At 35.9% G+C, this 18,726-nt stretch overlaps 1 protein-coding gene across 1 annotated transcript; it reads left to right on the plus strand.

Annotated features, from left to right (window-relative positions):
* The first annotated feature begins 471 nt into the window (after nucleotides 1-471).
* On the plus strand, nucleotides 472-18,662 carry kif15 (kinesin family member 15). The gene is made up of 35 exons (XM_015007707.2): nucleotides 472-662; nucleotides 904-934; nucleotides 1,625-1,811; nucleotides 1,892-1,968; nucleotides 2,072-2,109; nucleotides 2,189-2,286; nucleotides 2,524-2,703; nucleotides 3,440-3,649; nucleotides 3,735-3,860; nucleotides 4,118-4,240; nucleotides 4,326-4,461; nucleotides 5,348-5,439; nucleotides 5,513-5,722; nucleotides 5,809-5,986; nucleotides 6,065-6,206; nucleotides 7,069-7,210; nucleotides 9,310-9,477; nucleotides 9,553-9,681; nucleotides 9,756-9,861; nucleotides 11,167-11,332; nucleotides 11,405-11,555; nucleotides 12,200-12,285; nucleotides 12,371-12,449; nucleotides 12,545-12,631; nucleotides 12,714-12,818; nucleotides 12,917-13,039; nucleotides 13,944-14,090; nucleotides 14,177-14,269; nucleotides 15,319-15,483; nucleotides 15,621-15,724; nucleotides 15,805-15,871; nucleotides 16,917-16,954; nucleotides 17,043-17,175; nucleotides 17,992-18,123; nucleotides 18,198-18,662. The coding sequence occupies exons 1-35, from the start codon at nucleotides 644-646 to the stop codon at nucleotides 18,270-18,272; spliced, it is 4,143 nt and encodes a 1,380-aa protein (XP_014863193.2). The 5' UTR covers nucleotides 472-643; the 3' UTR covers nucleotides 18,273-18,662.
* Nucleotides 18,663-18,726: the final 64 nt, after the last annotated feature.

An 18,726-nucleotide genomic window follows, 5' to 3' on the forward strand; every position in this document is an offset into this window, starting at 1 on the left:
ATGAAGTTTACTGTTGTAACAACTTTTTGTAAAAACAAATACCAATTCCTATGATTTGTTAGCAAAAACATTTTTTCCCCCTTGAAACGTTATGAATATTTTTTGGAAAGAGTTTCATAACTGGATCAAAAGGCATTTCACTTTAAATGTGATAAAAGTTGGTTTATTTGTTAAGGGTTAAATATACGGTAATAATTACTTCCTTATGGCTGCATTGTTTTTCATAGACTTATAAAGACCACCCGTATTTTAAACACTTTATAAGGTCAAATAACTTTGTAAGGAAGTGTTATACCAAAATACAGTTTATTTAAAGCTCTCTTTTAATTAAACATCTCTTTTAATATGCTCTGTTATATAAGTTATTATACAAGTTAAATAGCATTTTTGTTTGTTTTGTTTGTTTTGTTTGCATTGTTTTCTTTGTAGAAAAACAAAAGAAAAGGAGGAGGCCAGTAGAGGGCAGTGGCGCACCAATCAGCTGGATTGTACACAGCGACGACGGAAGAAGTAGATGAGCAATCCGCCCGCCAATTTTAAAGGATGTAAACAATGTTAGCTAAAATCTTGTAGTTTTGTGGTTCCAGATACTTTGAAGACAAACATACGGTTCACTCTGTGTGGTTTATTAACGTTTGCTACAATGAGTTCCGGTGGAAAAGGTAAGATTGGAGTCCGAGACCTTCATTTCGGTTAGCTCAACTGGATAGTAATGTTTGTCTCTCTGTTAGTATCCGAACCGCAGTTAAATCCACTGCTGGCTTAAAAAGAGAGCGTGTTTTAAACGGGCTTTCTTACATTTCTGACTGTTAGCTTATCTGCATTTATCTGTCGTAGCTCCTCATTGGGTTGACTTGGGAAATATTTAATCTGATTGATTTTTTTTTTCTTTTGCTATTTCAGGATCTGGAGATTCGACTCTTCTTGCTGCCAGGTAATAAATGCTCAGGACACGACTCAGATAAAGCTCTTTATTTTTACAGGCGTGCAGAGAAAGAGCAACATCTACTTATATGAACTTAAAAAAGGAAGATATCAATATGTTTTACAGTAATCCAGCTGTAATGGACGCGTGGAGCTGAGTTATGAAGTGTTTTTGTAGAAGTTTATTTGAACCGAATATGATCAAATATGTAAAAAAAACATCTTTACACTTTTAATTTAATGTTAAATATTGGGTAGTGGAAATAAGTTTTCTATCTACTCCTTTTTTAGCACTTTGTTTCTGTTCATACTAGGTTCCTAGAAGGAATGATTGAAATAAAAGCAAGTTGTTGAACATGTTAAGTTTTATTCGTAATTTCTTTTAAAGAAGAAATAATTATGTATTATTTTTAAGGCATATTGCACAGGCCTAGTTTGAAGTAGGACGCTTGACTCAGTCCAATTAAGCATCTGCAGGATATGCAGAATAAATCGTCTTCAAATAGTTGTCACCACTATTGAGCCTGAATGTATAATTCTATTCCTGTGGAGAAAAAACACACAAATTCAGCATTCTGTGATCACTTTTTTTAAAAATAGTACAGCTGAGAGATTATAATTCCAACAACTCAACATCAAATGTTCACTTAATAACCCTACTCTGCCAGCCTGTTGGATTATTCTTTTTGTTGCATTGCAGTGGGGACAGCGACTCCATCAAAGTCTTTGTACGAGTGCGACCTCTGACCCAGGGTACTGGGCTGACCACAGACGGGGATCAGAGTCTGTGTCTGAACGTCAGCTCACCCAACACCATCCGTCTGCTCTCAAAGCCAGAACCACGGACCTTCACTTACGACCATGTGGCCGACATGGAAACATCTCAGGTCTGGGATGTTTAGTCAGTTTATCATAAACATAAAGGATAAATCTACAGCTTTAACGTTTGTTTTTTATTCTGCAACAGGATTCTGTTTTCAACAGTGTGGCCAAAAATATTGTTGAGTCTTGCATGAATGGATATAACGGTACTATATTTGCTTAGTAAGTATTATATGTCTTACTTTATGAAATAAAAAGAACCATGTAGTTCTGCATGTAATGCCTCAATTCAGCCGTTGACGAGATTCCTGTTTTGATTCTGCAGCGGACAAACAGGCTCAGGAAAAACATTCACCATGCTCGGTTCGTATTCACCGCCATCGCTGTTTTCACTGAAAAATCAGACAGAACCAAAGTCACATCTGTCTCCCTCTGGCTGCAGGTCCGTCTGAGCTGGACAACTTCACAGACGAGCTGAGGGGGGTCATACCGCGAAGTTTCGAGTATCTGTTTTTTCTTATTGGCAGAGAAGTGGAAAGGGTGAGTAGTAACACCCAAGAAGAAGAAATCTGAACAAGAGTAACTTTTTTTTCTCAGTTAAATGTTCCAGATTAGATTAAACAGTTTTTAATTTCAAAGATAACTTCTTTGAATTCAAAAATCAGTTTGCAAAAGTTGACTTAATTTATTAAAGGAATAAAAAATCCAAATCACGGCACTTTTCACTGTTGATTTATCTTTCCACTCATCGTTGCTTTTTATTCTCCTCTAAAACAGTCTGGAAATTCAAAGAGTTTCCTTTGCAAATGTTCGTTTATCGAGATCTATAACGAACAAATCTACGACCTGCTGGATTCAGCATCTGCCAGCCTTTTCCTCAGAGAGAACATTAAGAAAGGCGTGTTTGTCGAAGGAGCTGTGGAGAAGTTTGTGAACTCAGCAGCTGAAGCTTATCAGGTAGGATGGATTACAATACTGACAGTAATCAGATTACAGTAAAGATTCAATAATGTCTCAGTTTATTAACAAGAAGGAAGATTAAACTGTTACAAATAAGAGTTGCTCATCATTATCATATATTTAGGGAATGTCATTCTCCAAAAATATTGTAAACAATGCAGTTAATTATCCCACCACATTTCAAAACAATTTTTATTTTACTCATGAAATGCAATAAATAGGTGGAGGCCTTTATGATATACGAGTAGCGGATGTAAAAAAGGAAATTACAAAAATCAGATTGTAGAAAAAGAACCAACCGCCCAAGAATGTGCTCAGATGGTATCAGATGTTTACAAAATCGGAAAAATAACATTCACAGTCAATTTAGAGATGAACTTATTTTTCAAATTCTGGGATAAATGGGAAAAACATAGAAAACATAATTTATAATGAAGAATACAACATTTAGAGAGGATGCCACTTCATTCTACCAAGATTTACTGTCTTTACTGCTTTTGTAATGTTCATTACACATAATGCTACATTTATACAGTTACAGTTAATCTCTTTGATTTTTATTTGTTTTATGTAATTCATTTCTGCTTTTACAAACATAAAACAGAGTTAGAAGAAAAAAAACGTTATATGCAGTGATATAGGCTCCACATTTATGTATTTATGTAATTTACCATAAAATGTAAATGTTACTATTTGGGGAGGGAAAAAAGCCTTTGCTTCTGAAATCCTGCAGGTTCTTTCTATGGGCTGGAGAAACCGGCGTGTGGCCTCCACCTCCATGAACCGCGAGTCCTCCAGATCTCACGCCGTGTTCACCATGACGCTGGAGTCCAAGGAGTCCCGCAACGAGGTGGTGAACATCCGAAGTTCTCAGCTCAACCTGGTGGATCTGGCCGGATCCGAGAGACAGAAAGACACCCACACTGAGGGGTCCAGACTCAAGGTGCAGCTTTCTGTCAGATAGTCGTCTCCTGGTTTTTATTATTTTTAAAATCTCGTTTGTAATGGCGTCTGGTCCTCTTCTGCAGGAGGCGAGCAGCATCAATCGCTCCCTCATGTGCCTGGGTCAGGTCATCATGGCCCTGGTGGACGTGTCCAACGGGAAGAGCAGACACATCTGCTACAGGGAGTCTAAACTCACCTTTCTCCTCAAAGTAAGCATCTGTAGTGTTGCCTTCTCTGTAAGGATGCAAGTTATAGATTAATGACTTAATCTAAAGTTATAAATCAACTAATGATTAATTGATTAGTGGACATTAACTAATACCATTTTTGGATGGTATTAGTTAATCGATTGGAACTAATTTAAATCTAAAAGAAAATAACCAACATTAATCATCAATTCTTTGCATCCTAGTTCTCAATAATCACATAGGATGGCATCTCTTTACATTTCTTTTTATTATTTCAGGATTCTCTTGGAGGAAATGCAAAGACCTACATCATAGCTAATGTTCACCCTGGTTCAAAGTGTTTTGGAGAAACGTTGTCCACGTTGCAGTTCGCCCAGAGAGCAAAGCTGATCAAGAACAAGGTGTTTCATCATTCCTTCTCTCTTAATTCTACAGACCTTTCTGTGGTTTTGCTAAAGCGTGTTTCGGGATTCTTGCTCCCTGCAGGCTGTCATTAACGAGGACACACAGGGGAACGTGAAGCAGTTACAGGCTGAAGTGAAGAAGCTGAAGGAGCAGCTTGCTCAGGCTCTGACCTCTTCAGCAGGAGACTCTGCACCAGGAGGACCTCAGCCTCTCATGGGTAAAAACGTGCAAATAAATCACATCCTTCCAAGTAGGAACTTCACAAGCAACAATTTCAAAGTCGATACTCAAAAGTATAAAATCAGAGCCTGATTAACATCAACTATTAGGTCAGATATTTTTGTTTGGGTGCAATTAAGCCATTTTGTCTTTCAGAGATTAAAAATTAAAAAATACAATAAAACATGAACAATTCTAGGTCAAGAACTGAATATTTAATGGGGTGTCCATATTTTTGTTACATTAATTTATGTGTTCAGATTTCTCATTACTTATAATGTCTGACTTCACAGGGACAAGTAGCTGCTTCTAAAATAAAACTAATTGGTTTATGACACAAAATCTCCTAAAAAAAGACTTAAACCAGTTTGTTCACTTTTATTTTCAGTTATCACTAGTTAAAAATTTTTATTTGAGTTTCTTAAAATGCATTAGAGCTGCACTAATAATTATTGTAGTAATTGATCATTCTGATGATTAATCAGATAAGAAAACTGGCACTTTCTGCTGATTTTTGTATGAAAAATATATAAAAAATAAATAATTCAATGTAATTTGTAAATGAGAATAAGAAATAAATTTAGCTTAAAATGCAATAACATACATTCCTTTAGCTAAAGCTACGCCACGTGAGGAATTCTGGTTTTAACATATCTACAAAAATGTTTTTTTTATTTTTATTTTAAATACAAAATGTAGGATTTGTTTTGTACAGTTTTGGCTTAGTTACTGCTCTGAATATGTTATTTCTTTCAGCCAATAAACTGAATCTGTATACAATAGTTAACAATTAATTGATTACTAATTTAGTTGATAATTATTTCAATAATTGATTAATCAGATGAATCGTTTTAACATAATTCTGGTTCTGAAACTCCTTCCAGGTCCATCAGTTGAAAATCAGCAGGATGTTTTGTATAAAGGGAAGTACATGGCTGCTGTGCGTCTGTGGAAGAAGCAAGACGAGGAGAAGAAGGTGGAGGGGTTTTAATTTACTTTGGGAAGCTGTGGGGCTGCGGGTTCTGACGGCTTCATTTACCGTTGATCAGATCCTCCTCAAGAAAGTGGCTCAGCTGGAGGAGGCCTGGACCCAGAAAGACAAGTTCATCCACTCCAGCAGAATGATCATCAGGTTCAGAGAAGACCACATCTCCCGTCTGGAGAAGAAGCTGAAGGCGGGAGAAAACTCGACGACGGACGCCGAGTCTCAGGCTTTGATTGACCAGCTGAAAAAAGAGATTAAGATCTTAGGTGATCAGGTAAAAATCTGATTTTAGCATTCTCTCATAAGCATTAATGATTTAATTATCTAAAAGATTGTTGCTTGCTTTTTGTTGCTTTTAAGGTTGACCATCATCCAAAGATGACTCGGTATGCAGCAGAGAATTACAGCCTCAGAGAAGAGAACCGTCTGCTGCGATCTCTTGAATCTGTGATTAAATGTGAAGAAGTTTCCACCCAAGTTGCAGCTGAGTTGGAGGAAGCCTTTCGAAAGGCGCTGGAGTCAGAAAAACTGACTCCAGGTTAGTCTGCTGGCATCAAATATCTTGGAGAACATTGTTTACATTCAGTTTTAATAATCACCTGCTGCTCCTCCACAGCTTCTACGGCTGCTTCGACTTCGTCTGCGACAGATTCTGCGTCTGCAGCCACGATCGAAAAGCTAAATGCTAAACTGCTGCAGAAACAGTCGGACCTCACAGCTGTCCTGCAGGCTTTTGAGGAGTACAAAGATGTCACGAAGTAAGGAATAAATTAAATTAATTAGAACATGAAAGCACAATTTATAAAACTAGTCAATTAGAAATGTAAAGAAAGGTTACAGTGTACCCTCTAATCTTTACTGATGAACAAAATCTGAAGAAAGTGTATTTATTAAGGATGGAATTAATCAATTTACAATTAATTGTCGATTAATGGTTTATTATATTAAAATGAATTCCAGTTGATTAATACCGACTGGTTAGACCTTTTAGTGTTGTAGGTTGGCCTCCGTCCATCAGAGGGCGCCCTGATCATTCTTAATCAGAGCTGTAGACAGAAACAAAGATGGCGTCCAGAACGAGAAAGAGAAACGGTTGAGCGAACATTTTGATATTGTAGTTTTACATTGAAGTAGAAAAACAAAGTAGATCCATGTATTTTAAAAATGAATTAAATTCAAAATATTTTTAAGAGTGACGATGAGTATTAATAAAATGGATAACAATATATTTTACTCATAAATGTTTCAAACTAATCAGTGTTAATACTGTGTGGTATTTAAATCTTAGTAGTTTTTAAAAAAGGGACTTTACATGAGCTTAATGTCAAATCCTCATCAATAATCTGTGTAGCAGAATAAAATCTGAGAATAGATTTTTTTTTCTTGCTTTCTTCCTGTTTTATGTTTTCCACAAACATAAACCCTTGATTTTACACAGTATTCTGCTCTCAACTACAAAATAAACAGTGAAAAATATGTATTTCACTTTTATTTTGTAATTAAATGCAGAAGTCAGCATGTTTTGACTGTATTTGCTGATATTCTGACTTGACGATGATTTCTTTGACTTACGAATCCTGTGAGTTCTTCATCGTTTGACTCAGACGTTTGTGTTTTCAGGAAACAGCTGTCTCAGCTGCAGTCCGACAAAAGATACCTGGAGAAATCCAACAGGCACCTGGAAAACATTTTGGAAGCCACTCATGCATGCAAAAAACACGAAGTCTCTGAGCTCAACAGGATTCATGTAGAAACAATAAAGGTGAGTTTGTAGAGACATGGCCGAAACCAAATGTTTACATTCACCGTATCAGAAGAAACGTAGCTGTGTTTCCCATTGTCTGACATTAAATCAGTCTAAAATTGTCATGTTTTATATCAGTTAGGTTTAGTGTTTGCTAAATGCCAGATACCTGAAAGAGAAATGTTTAAATAAAAGTATTAACGGTATGGGAGTGAGTGAATCAGCCCAAGATACTGGCTCAAAAGGGTCGAAACAATTTATTATTAAAATAATCAACTAATATAGAAGCCAATTTATCATTCATTGGCGTGCACACACTCAAATAAGTCAATTTGCTAAAAAAAAAAAATAAAAATACAGCAAAAGCAATTAGTAAACCAAAAAAACCCAATAAAATTAGATTAAAAAACAAGTACAAAAAACTTCTTTATCTGTAAATATGTTCTCCCCCTCTCCCAGTTCAACTTCAGTAAAAACAACCTTGTATTTATCACCTCTTGTGATCCGATAATTAATTAATCGAAAAAATAATCACCAAATAAGGATGACGATTTATAAGTTACGGAGCCCCCCAGGGGACATGGGGAATTTTTTTTCTTTTGCGTTCCCTCGCAAAACTTTTGCGTTCCCTCGCAATAATCTACTGATCAGTTCATGCGGCATAGTTGATACTATAAGCCTTTTTTACGGTGGAAGCCGTACTTTCTGCTTTAATACAAGCTTATAAGGTTTTTCCATGGACTATTGAGTTATTATCGCGGGGTAATAAGTCATCTGATTGTGTCTCTATTGTGTTCGTGTCTGAATGGAGGGCTGCTTTCTGTGCCGTTCCATCTGAGCTTTAACAGACATAAACATGCAGTAAATAAATCGATTTTCAATCAGTTTTTTTGCACCAAAGCGTTAATAATAATAAACACGTTTTCACTGAGGCTCTATAAGAGCAATATGAATGAAATAAGTAATTATTGATATGACAGGAGCAGCGGCTTTGACACCTGGTGGTGGGCGTGTCGATGTGGGAATGACTGTCATGAAGTATGAATGGGAAGGTGACGCTGCTGGCTCGGTGTGTGAGGCAGCGGGTGAGCCGGGGGGTCAGTCCTCGCAAAGTTTGGAGCATGATAATCAAAATTAAATCAATCTATAATTGTGACAGAACAAAGAAGAGGTTAGGAGTTGATTGATACACGGACAGATGAGATTCCCCGAGTTAATCCAGTGCGGCCGTCTACCACCATTAGTTTGCTGTGTTTTATAATAATAAAACGTGTTTATTATTATTAACGCTTTGGTGCAAAAAACTGATTGAAAATCGATTTATTTACTGCATGTTTATGTCTGTTAAGGCTCAGATGGAACGGCACAGAAAGCAGCCCTTTAACCCATTCAGACTACGAACACAATAGAGACACAATCAGATGACTTATTACCCCGCGATAATAACTCAATAGTCCATGGAAAAACCTTATAAGCTTGTATTAAAGCAGAAAGTACGGCGGCCACCGTAAAAAAGGCTTATAGTATCAATTATGCCGCATGAACTGATCAGTAGATTATTGCGAGGGAACGCAAAAGTTTTGCGAGGGAACGCAAAAGGTTTTGCGAGGGAACGCAAAAGGTTTTGCGAGGGAACGCAAAAGTTTTGCGAGGGAACGCAAAAGAAAAAAAATTCCCCATGTCCCCTGGGGGGCTCCGTAATAAGTTGAGCTTTTTACATGTTTGGATTTTTTTTTTAGCTGCAGATAATCAAGTAACACTGAAGGAATGTTATTTTATTGCATCTTTGGCAGTAAATTTGTTAATTATTTGTTTGTTTTCATCTTGTATTTCTGATATTGCATAAAAACGGCTTTAAAACTTTAATGGAAAATTTTTAGGATGTGCAGATTCAATAAAACTAAAAATATATAACTAAGTAACCTGTTTTTGTATTTAGCAAATAAGTTTAGTCTTATTAATGTCAGACAGTAAGAAAAAATATTTAATTCCTGTAAAAATCTATTTTCGACTTCATGATTCTTCTCGTCAGAAATGCTATTTAAGTGAAATATTGGAAAATATTGTAGCCAAATCTGTGTTGTCATTAAAACATCTTTTTAAATTTCTTTTATCAGATTCTCACCACGCCCACTAAAGCATACAACCTGCGGTCGCGGCTCATTCCGCTCTCCAGTCCAGAACATTTGAACGGGATTGAAAACGACGGAGAAGACATCTGGTCTGAGCAGCCTCCGTCAGACATGACGGAGATGGCCCTGACAGAAGAGCTGCGTCATGTTCAGGTGCGCTAATGCAGGTTGTCTTTTGCATGCAGCAGTCAGAGCTCCTCCTTTAACCTTTAAATGTTTGTCATCCAGGATCAAGTGAGTCGTGTCCAAACACAGTTAAATGAGGAGGAGATGAATAACAGCAAGCTGTTGCAGCAAATTGCAAAGCTGGAGGAGCAGATTGCTGTGATTTCTCAGGAGTCTGACCAGAAGGAGGAGGTAAGAGTCACACCTGAAGTTACTCAGATGTTGTTTTGTGTCTCTAAATCATGTCCAACATTCATCCTCTGCAGCAACTTCATGCAGAACGAGCCAATAGGAGCAAAGATCAGCTCAGCTTTCAGGAAACGGTTAATGGCCTGCAGCAGAGCCTTCAGTCTGAACAGCAAGCTGCAGAAGGTGAGGCTTAAAATGTCTAAAACTAAAGTTGTAAAATATCTCCTTAAAAATATATTAAAAGGGACATAATATGCAAAAGTCACATTTCGCATTTTTTTATTCTTCAATTTGGGTCTCAACTGCTTCTAAAAGCAGCCCAAGTGCTTAAAGAAAACAGGTTTTTTTTGGCAATAAATTTGTTTTTTGGTGTCTGGAAAATGAGCCGTTTCACAAGCTTTCAGAATGTATTGTCACAAATCAGCAGGGACTGCCCTGTTACCTAGCAACCCCAGTGAAGCCCAGCCTGTTACCTAGCAACCAAAGTAGAACTCCAGCTGGTTTTAACTCTACATGTGCTGGAAAAGTTTTAGGGGCATATGAAAGACTAGTGTTTTGTTTTTGGCTTTCTGTTCAGAAAGCACTTTCTGCGTTCTTGTTGATTGTGCTGGAGGCTCCATTTCTGCTTTTCAAAAATGTATAGTTGCATTATTGTGCATCTGTCTGCAGCCATTTTAAGCTTGGGGGCGTGGCCAGCAGCAGCTAATTTGTATTTAAAGTGACAGAAGGCCCTAAAAGAGCTCATTCTGAAACTAAAATCTTATTATCTTAGAATGATTTTGTACAAAAATGTAATGAGCATGTTTTGCATTGCTCATAGACCTGTAATAACCATGTATGTTATTTAATTTTTTTTAGTGCAGGACTTTTCTATAACATAAAAGGTTGAGTCATGCGCAGACATCTTCATTGTGTTCTTTGACTCACTGCTAACATACCCTTACCAGTTAGCTAGCTAGCTTTTCTATCATGTGTAACTGCAAATTTATCGCTAGTTTGCTGGACAAAGTTTGTAAATTTCTTTGTAGAAATTGGTCTTAAATTGAATTCCTTGTGGTCTAAAAGGTTTTAAGGCCTTAAAATATCTTAAACTCTTAAAGTAAACTAGCTTAAAGATGTTAATGACAGGTCATAATTTTTGTCATGACAGGACCATTTCATCCTATATTGAGTTGTTTTTTTAGTTATTCTCACAGGACTTTTCTGTCAGGCAAAATGCAGATATCTTTATTGCATTCTGCGACTCAAGACAGTTGTAGCTACCGCTAACTAGCTGCTAATAAACCCTTGCTAGCTAGCTAGCTTTTTTGCGCCTGTCATGGGTAAGTGCAAATTTATTGTTTGTACATTTCTTTGGAGAAATAGGTCTTAAATTCCATTCATAATGGTTTTAAAAAGGTCTTTAAAAGTCTTAAATTTGAGTTGGTGAAACCTGCAGAACCCCTGGCTTTGACTTCAGCTCAGGATGGCTTCCTCTCTGACTTCCAGTTCTGAGGAGCGAGATCCGAGATCTACGTTTGGTCCTGCAGTCGTCCGACAAGGAGCTGACCTCGGTGAAGAGCGGGCTCAGAGAAACTCAGCATGAGCATCAGGAAGAGATGAGTCGGCTCTCCAGCAACCTGATCGGCACCCAGCTCCAACTCGACAAAGTCCAGTAAGCCGAAGCTCGATCTGCTCTCTGCTCTCATGTGTTTATGTGCTAAAATCTTCTGAATCCTATTTCCAGACTGGAGTGGGAGCAGCTTCTGGAACAGCACCGAACTCTGCAGGATTCCTTCGACCAGCTGCAGGCTGAGGCCAAGTTTGATGCTGATCAGGCGCGACAGGAGCTGTGCGACAGGCAGAAGGAGGTCGACCAGCTCAAAGCGGAGGTCCTGGTAATGGAAACTCTCAACTTTACAACAATCTTTCTGAAATCCAGCCTCGTTTTGTTCAGGGCCGGAACGATGAATCGATTATTGAAATAATCAACTAATTTAGCGATGGATTAATTGTTAACTTGAGTATATAGACTCAAAGATTCAGCCATTTGCTGAGATAACAACACAATCAGAGCAGTAAATAAGTCTAAACTGCACAAAAAATATTTGCATTTAAGATAAAAAAAAACTGTACGCATGTTCTACACAAAATGCAAATTCATTAAAAACAAAAAAATCGGCTATTAATCACCTTTTGCTATACTTGCTTAATTAACAAATAAACAAATTGTTCCTGCTGTGTATAGTTGAGTCAAACAAAAAGGGTTGAGCTTTTCACATTTTGATGTTAAAAGTATTTTTTAGCTGCAGCAGAAGCATCGTTGCTACAGTTGATCACATGTTCACTAAAGGAATTATGATTTTGCATTTTAGGCAATAAAATTTTATTTTAAAAAGAGACAGAATTATCTTTTTATTTTTATTACTAAAGTGAAAAGTGTCTCTAATTCATTGATTAATCACCAGAATCATTGATTGGTAATATAATTGTTAGTCACAGCTCTCGTTCTGTCTCTGATGTTTTTTCCCTTTTGTTGAAGGATTTGAATAATTCACTGAAAGCTGAGCGGGAGTGCACGAGCAGTCTGATGTCGCAGCTGAAGGAAAACAAAGAAAACACATCGAAGTAAGCTTCTTGAGTATTTAAATCTCTGTTTATTTTTATTATTATGACTCAAATGCCAACATGACAAATATTTCCTCTTCTGCAGGGAACTGGTTGAAACCATGGCACAGAACACACAGCTCAGAAAACAAGACTCAGATTTAATGCTACAAAATCTAAACCTGGTTGGTCACAATAAGAGTCTGCAAACGACACATATTTGGTTTAAGAATAATCCACCGTTTTAATTCATCGTTTTTGTTTTATTTTTATTTTTAAGTCATCCAAACTCGCTGATCTGGAGCAGAATCTGACCTCTGCAAATGGAAAGATTAGCAGCTTGGAGCAGGAGATTAAACACGACAAAGTAAACCGAGTTCTTCTCCTGTTTGAACGTGACATCGGTGTGTCTGCTGCGTGTCTGAACACGTCTCTGTGCTCTTCATCAGGATGTCCTGTTGGACCTCATGAACCAAACCAGAGATCTTCGAGCTGAGCTGAGCCACAAGGAGGAAAACATCGTTCATCTGTCTGGAGACATTAAAGACCTGACGGTGCTCTTCTTCCTCTTTTTAGATCATCAGTTTTCATTGTTCCACTGCTGTTTGTGGCAGTTTTTATTAAATTAATGTGATAATTAAATCTGTTCCAGGCTAAGTATAATTATGCCTGCTGTGAAAGGGACAGCATGAGAGAGCAGAACCAGAAGATGCAGGTTGAAATCGGTGAACTGAAAGAAACTATGGAGAGAAAGATGGCCTCCAACAAGATAGAGGTAATCTACTGGGATTATAATCCTGTTAATGTGCGTGAAGAAAAGTTTACCCTCAGAAATCTGCCTTATGTACATGTTTTACTCCTCTGATGAGGCAAAGCTGGGAGATACGGCTTAAAAATAAAATATTAGATTTCTTTCAAACCAGAACCAATTTCTGATTTACTCAATCGTTTTTGTTTCTAAGAAAGAAATTACAGACGACTGAAAATATTTTCAAAAGTAAGTTTTACTTCAGTCATCCTTTCTGTCAGACTATTAAAGCCAGGATGTGAGAATTTATGTTTCATTATGACAATAAAGTCATAATGTTAGCAGACGAAATTTTACCAGAAGAAAGTCTTAAAATTCTGTGAAAAAAGATGTTCTGATAATCATGGATTAACTTTTTTGTTGCTGTTTTGAATTTCTCATAACATTACAACTTTTTCATTTTTAGTTTATTCTGGTAATATTAATTTCTCATTATTTTGACTTTATCATCATATGAAATTATTCTCGTATATCAATGATTGTATTTTTGTAGTTATGCGACTTCATTCTTGATATAAAAAACACAAACCCTTATATTTTTTTGTAGTTGACTTGAATTCAAAGTCCAAATAAATAGAAGCTGTAAAAAAAACACTCGTCAAACAAGATGGCCGCCTTGGACCTGCTGACATCACTCTAAACTGTGGAGACCAAAGGAGTTACTAACCCTATAAAGACGAATTTTCAAAATATTAAATCTTTAAAAATCTAAAATTTGATCAATCGATAAAATCAATTTATCGCGAATCTTTACTTTTAACCTGGTGAAAGTTTTCCTTTACTGTTGCCCGTAAGAAGCAGCACTATTTTACTCTTATTTAATAATTATTTGCTGTTTAATGCAGTTGTTTATGTGTGTGTTTTTTTGTAGGTTGAGGTGTTGCAGGAAGAAATAACTTATGCTACTGAGGAGGTTGAGAGACTCACGAAGGTCTGCGATGAGCAGCAGAGCCTCCTGAATGCCACACAGGAGCAAGCAGCGCAAAAAGAGCTCATCATAAAGAGTCTAGAGCAAAAGGTAAACTTTATATGTTAACCTTATTATTACAGGACAAACAAAAAAGTCCTGATTGGCTCAAAACACCACAACGTTTTTCTGACCAGGTGCAACAGCAGCAAGAGGCTGTTGAGAAAACGGTCAGAAATGGAGGATTCAAACCGACGGAGCCGACGGTCACACCTAAATCAGTAAACAGGGTAAAAACTCTTTGTTTTTGGTTATTCCGCTAATATCCCAACAGATACGAAGCAAATGCATCATCAGGTTGTCTGCACACCCTTAAAAAGTCTTATAATCTTATAAAGAATGCAGCTATTATTTAATCAAGTGCTAAAATAATCAATGTAATAAATTACTAAATCGATGATTAATCGATTCATTGGATAAAGAATTGGAATATTCTGCAGATTTTTCATTTAACCACGTAAGCTTTTATTAAGTAGAATATTAGAAATACCTTAAAAGATACAAATAATTATATTATGTTCCTATAATGAGATTCCGTTAATGAATGTTTTATTTGCATATTACTTGACTAAATTTTGTAATAACCAAATAATAATTGGACAGCAACAGATGTTTTTGTTTTTATAGAATTTGAAGCTGGTGAAGATTTAACTATGTCACTTGATAGAACATATTTATAAAGTGTTTTTTAATCTTATCTAAGATAATTATTTGTGCAATTTTGCCTGAATTATTGATCTTTCAGCATATTAACTCCAATATATTACAGTTAGCGATTAATTACTGAATTAGTTGACAATTATTTCAATAATTGACTAATCGCAAATATTTATCGTGATTAATCTGATTAATTATGATCAATCTCATTGATCATTTCAGCCCTAATCTAAAATTAAGGCCTTTAAATGTTTTAAATTCATTATAAAATTGTAAGTTGGCTTTTAATATGTCAATAACGGGTCTTCAATTTTATTGTGGCAGAACTATTTAATTGTATATTCTTTGTAATTTTTTTCTTGCTTGGCTTTTCTGTCAGGCAAAAGTTTGAGGCGCACTCGTACATCTTGAGTACATTCTGTGGTGGTTGAAGCTACCGCTAATTAGATGCTAATAAGCTATTGCTAGCTAACTTTTTTGCTAAGTGCAAATTTATTGCCGATTGGATGGATGAAGTTTGTACATTTTAGCCTTGATAATGGTCTTAAAGTCTTAAATTGGAGTTCCTGAAAGCTACAGAAACCCTGACCATGCATTCATGTGTATATTTATCCTGCTTCAGACTCCCTGTGGTTTTGGGAGCTTTAACAGAGATCTGACCGAGGTGTTGGAGAGCCAGGAGCGAGAGCTGGAGAACCGGCGCTCCTCCATGATGACCATGGAGCTTCTTCTGGCCGAGCTGAGCAGCGAGAGGAGCGCCAAAAACGAGGAGATCCAAAGACTCAAGGTGCAAACTAAATTATATCTGTACCTACTTTTAAAAAAATGACTTATAGTTTTCCTTTCAGCTTCAGACAAAGTGAATGTATTTATATGATAGTTGAATTTTAATACTATCAATATTCACATTGTGCATTTCTCCAGGAGGAGCTGAGAGAGAAAGAAATAGTTCGAATGGAGATTCAGGGTTTGCTTGAAAAGTTTTATACCAAGGAGGGCCAGCTAACTCCGACTGGAAATAATAATAGGTTGGCTTTCTTCACTGAATACATTTGTCACTATTCACCTTTCATCAGAGAAATTAGAGAACATCTTCCTGTTTTTTCAGTGAGGATTTGGGTAAAGACCTTCGGCAGGCTGTGCTGAAGCAGCTGGAGGAGGAGAGAGCAGAAAAGGTCTGGATCGTTATTCACTCACAATTACACATTTTACTTCACGATAAATTGTCCCAGAAATTATTGCAATAAGCGATATTATTGCCATTTTGAGACAATTTTCAACTAATACAATGAAAACATTTAACACTGTTACTGGAAGACATTTTAATTGTCTAAAAGAATTAACAGAAACAATAAATAAAACAGAAATAAAAACACAAATGAAACAATAAACAGGGTTTGTATAGGTGCTTGAAATCCTTGAAAATGTTTAATTTCAGCTAAATATTTTCAATGTTTGATTTTCAAACAAAGTCCTTGAAGTGCTTGATATTCTAACTGAACGGTTTTGTAATAAAATACAATCTAACATTTTATTAAAACCCTAAATTTGGAAAACTTTATTAGCAGTTGAAGCCAGATTTTTTATACACCTAATAAAAAGACATGGATTCATTTTGTTTCTCAATCTGAAGATAAACCAAACTAAACTTATCTTGTTTTAGGTTAGTTAGAATTACCAAAATTATTTATATTAGCTAAATGACAGAAAACTTAAAGAGAACATTTTTTTAGAGATTTTTTTTAACTTTCTTTAAAAAATTTAATTAACCTTTTCCTCAACACGATTTGTTTTGATTGTTTCAATGCAGTGAATATTTATTAGTCCTAATGGCTGAATTATTTATAGATCATATTATGTTTTTATATATTTATATTCTATATTTCATATATAAAAGTGAAATGAAACTGTTGTTTTTTTAGTTTGTTTAGATTGTTTTTTTATTTCCAATCTGGAGCTGGAAAAGTTTGAAAACTTACCTTGAAAATACTTGAGAAGTTATTGAATTTCACTGTGGGAATTTTATTGAATAAATAAAATGGATTATGAAATCTGTACACAAAATCAGCCTTCAAAAATTATTAATGATTGTTTTCACACAGGGAAAACAGGCAAAACTGCCTGTTTATTTGATAAAACTATTGAGCTGATTTTAATTTATGATATTAATTGATTTATACCTTATTGCGACTTATTTATAACACAATTTTTCTGTTCCAGAACCAAATATTGCAGAGGCTTTCTGCTGCTCAAAGAAAGTAAGCTCTGAGTAATTTGTGAAAGGAATCCTGACTTTAATATTTTGACAATGTTTGACCAGGTTTGTTCTTGGTTTCTGTTACTTAGGTTGCAGGAGCAGGAATCTTCCTTTGCTCAGTCTCAGACTTGCATTCAAGAGTTAACAACTGAGCTGAGGAACCGCTGCTTGGAGCTGAGAGAACTGAGCCTGAGGGTTCACGATGAGGAGAAACTCCTCCAGGTAAGAACCGGAGATCAGCACCCTGCTGGTAGTACTTCTGAGCAGGACTGAAACGATTAATCATAATGAATCAATTATTCAAATAATTGTCAATTAATTTGGTAATTAATTAATCGTTACCTGGAGGGCATAGACTCAAAAAAATGTAATTTTCTGAAAGAACATACTCAAAGCAGGAACTAAGGCAAAGGTGTAAAAAAATACAAAAATATGCACTTTGCTTTTTTTTCCCCCCAGAATTATTTTTTTCTTCAGAATTTTTTTCTCAGAATTCCGTTGTTTGCTCAGAATTCTGGCCTTTTCCTCGAGAATTCTTTTTTTCTCGGAATTCCGTTTCCCCGGAATTCCTTTTTTTTTTCCCCTCAATTTTTTCTCAGAATTCAGATTTTTTTTTTGCCTTTTAGAATTGTCACCTTTTCCTCAATAATTTTTTCCTCTGAATTCTGACTGTTTCCCCCAGAATGATTTCCCCCCCCTCACAATATTTTCCTCAGAATAATTTTTTTCTCAGATTATTTATTTTTTTATTTATTAATTTTTTTCAGAATTCTGATTTATGTTAGAAGGTTAAAGTCATAATTCTGAGAAAAAAAGTTGTTTTTCCCTGGTGGCCTTAATTGTCTTCTGTAGGTTTCTCTATCAGACAAGCATAAAAGACAAAAACATAAATGAACCAACTACTTCAAAATACTTTTATGTGATTTTTGCTGATGATGTTGAGGAAGAAGGGAATATTTAAAGTATTAGTCTTCTCATATCTTCTTCCATAAAGACCTGCAGAAACATCACTGATTACGTAAAATCTGTTTCTGACAGGAGAACGAGGTTCTGCGTAGGCAGAATGAAAAACTCTCTGAGGAGAACGGAAAACTCGTCGGACATAAGAACCACAAACAGAGGATTGAATACCTGGTCAAACTGAAAAAGGACAATACTAGACTACAAGAGGTAAACTTTGTTCTTATGAAAGTTTTGGTGGGATAAAATATGAAAGCACCAAATTAATTGCTTTTGTTATGAAGGAAAATGAAAAACTCAGAACGGAGATCAGCCTGATGCGAGACGACTCTGCGATCCTGATGCCGGACATGATGTGAAGTCTCGACTTAAGTTTTCAAATCAGATTATATATTTTTTTTATCCAACTTTGTGATTCCAGTTGTGGTAGCTATCTTCTTACTAAATTCTGGTAAATAAACTTATATTCCCAATGTCCTGCTGGGACACATGCTATCATATAAACATGTTGGGTTATTTTGGTCACTTTTTTTCTCAGGCCACATATTGATGTTTGTAATTGTTAAATACTATTGTCTGGTGCTGTAATGGTCAACCGATCACCTGATTAATGAACATTGTATTGAAATGTACAGCCAGTATGTTTCACCTCTGTTAACTGTTTTTTAATCATTACATTTTGTGTACAACATCTTGCAATATTTTTTTATTTGGTTGAATAAAAGGAGAAATTTAATATGAAATAAAAATTTTCTATATTTGCAAGAAAAACCTAAGCTAGGTGGGTTATATAAAAAATTAAGTGTTTCTTCC

Source organism: Poecilia mexicana, unplaced genomic scaffold (genome assembly GCF_051168715.1).
Source record: "Poecilia mexicana isolate PSO_F unplaced genomic scaffold, ASM5116871v1 scaffold_22, whole genome shotgun sequence".
NCBI classification, from domain to species: domain Eukaryota; kingdom Metazoa; phylum Chordata; class Actinopteri; order Cyprinodontiformes; family Poeciliidae; genus Poecilia; species Poecilia mexicana.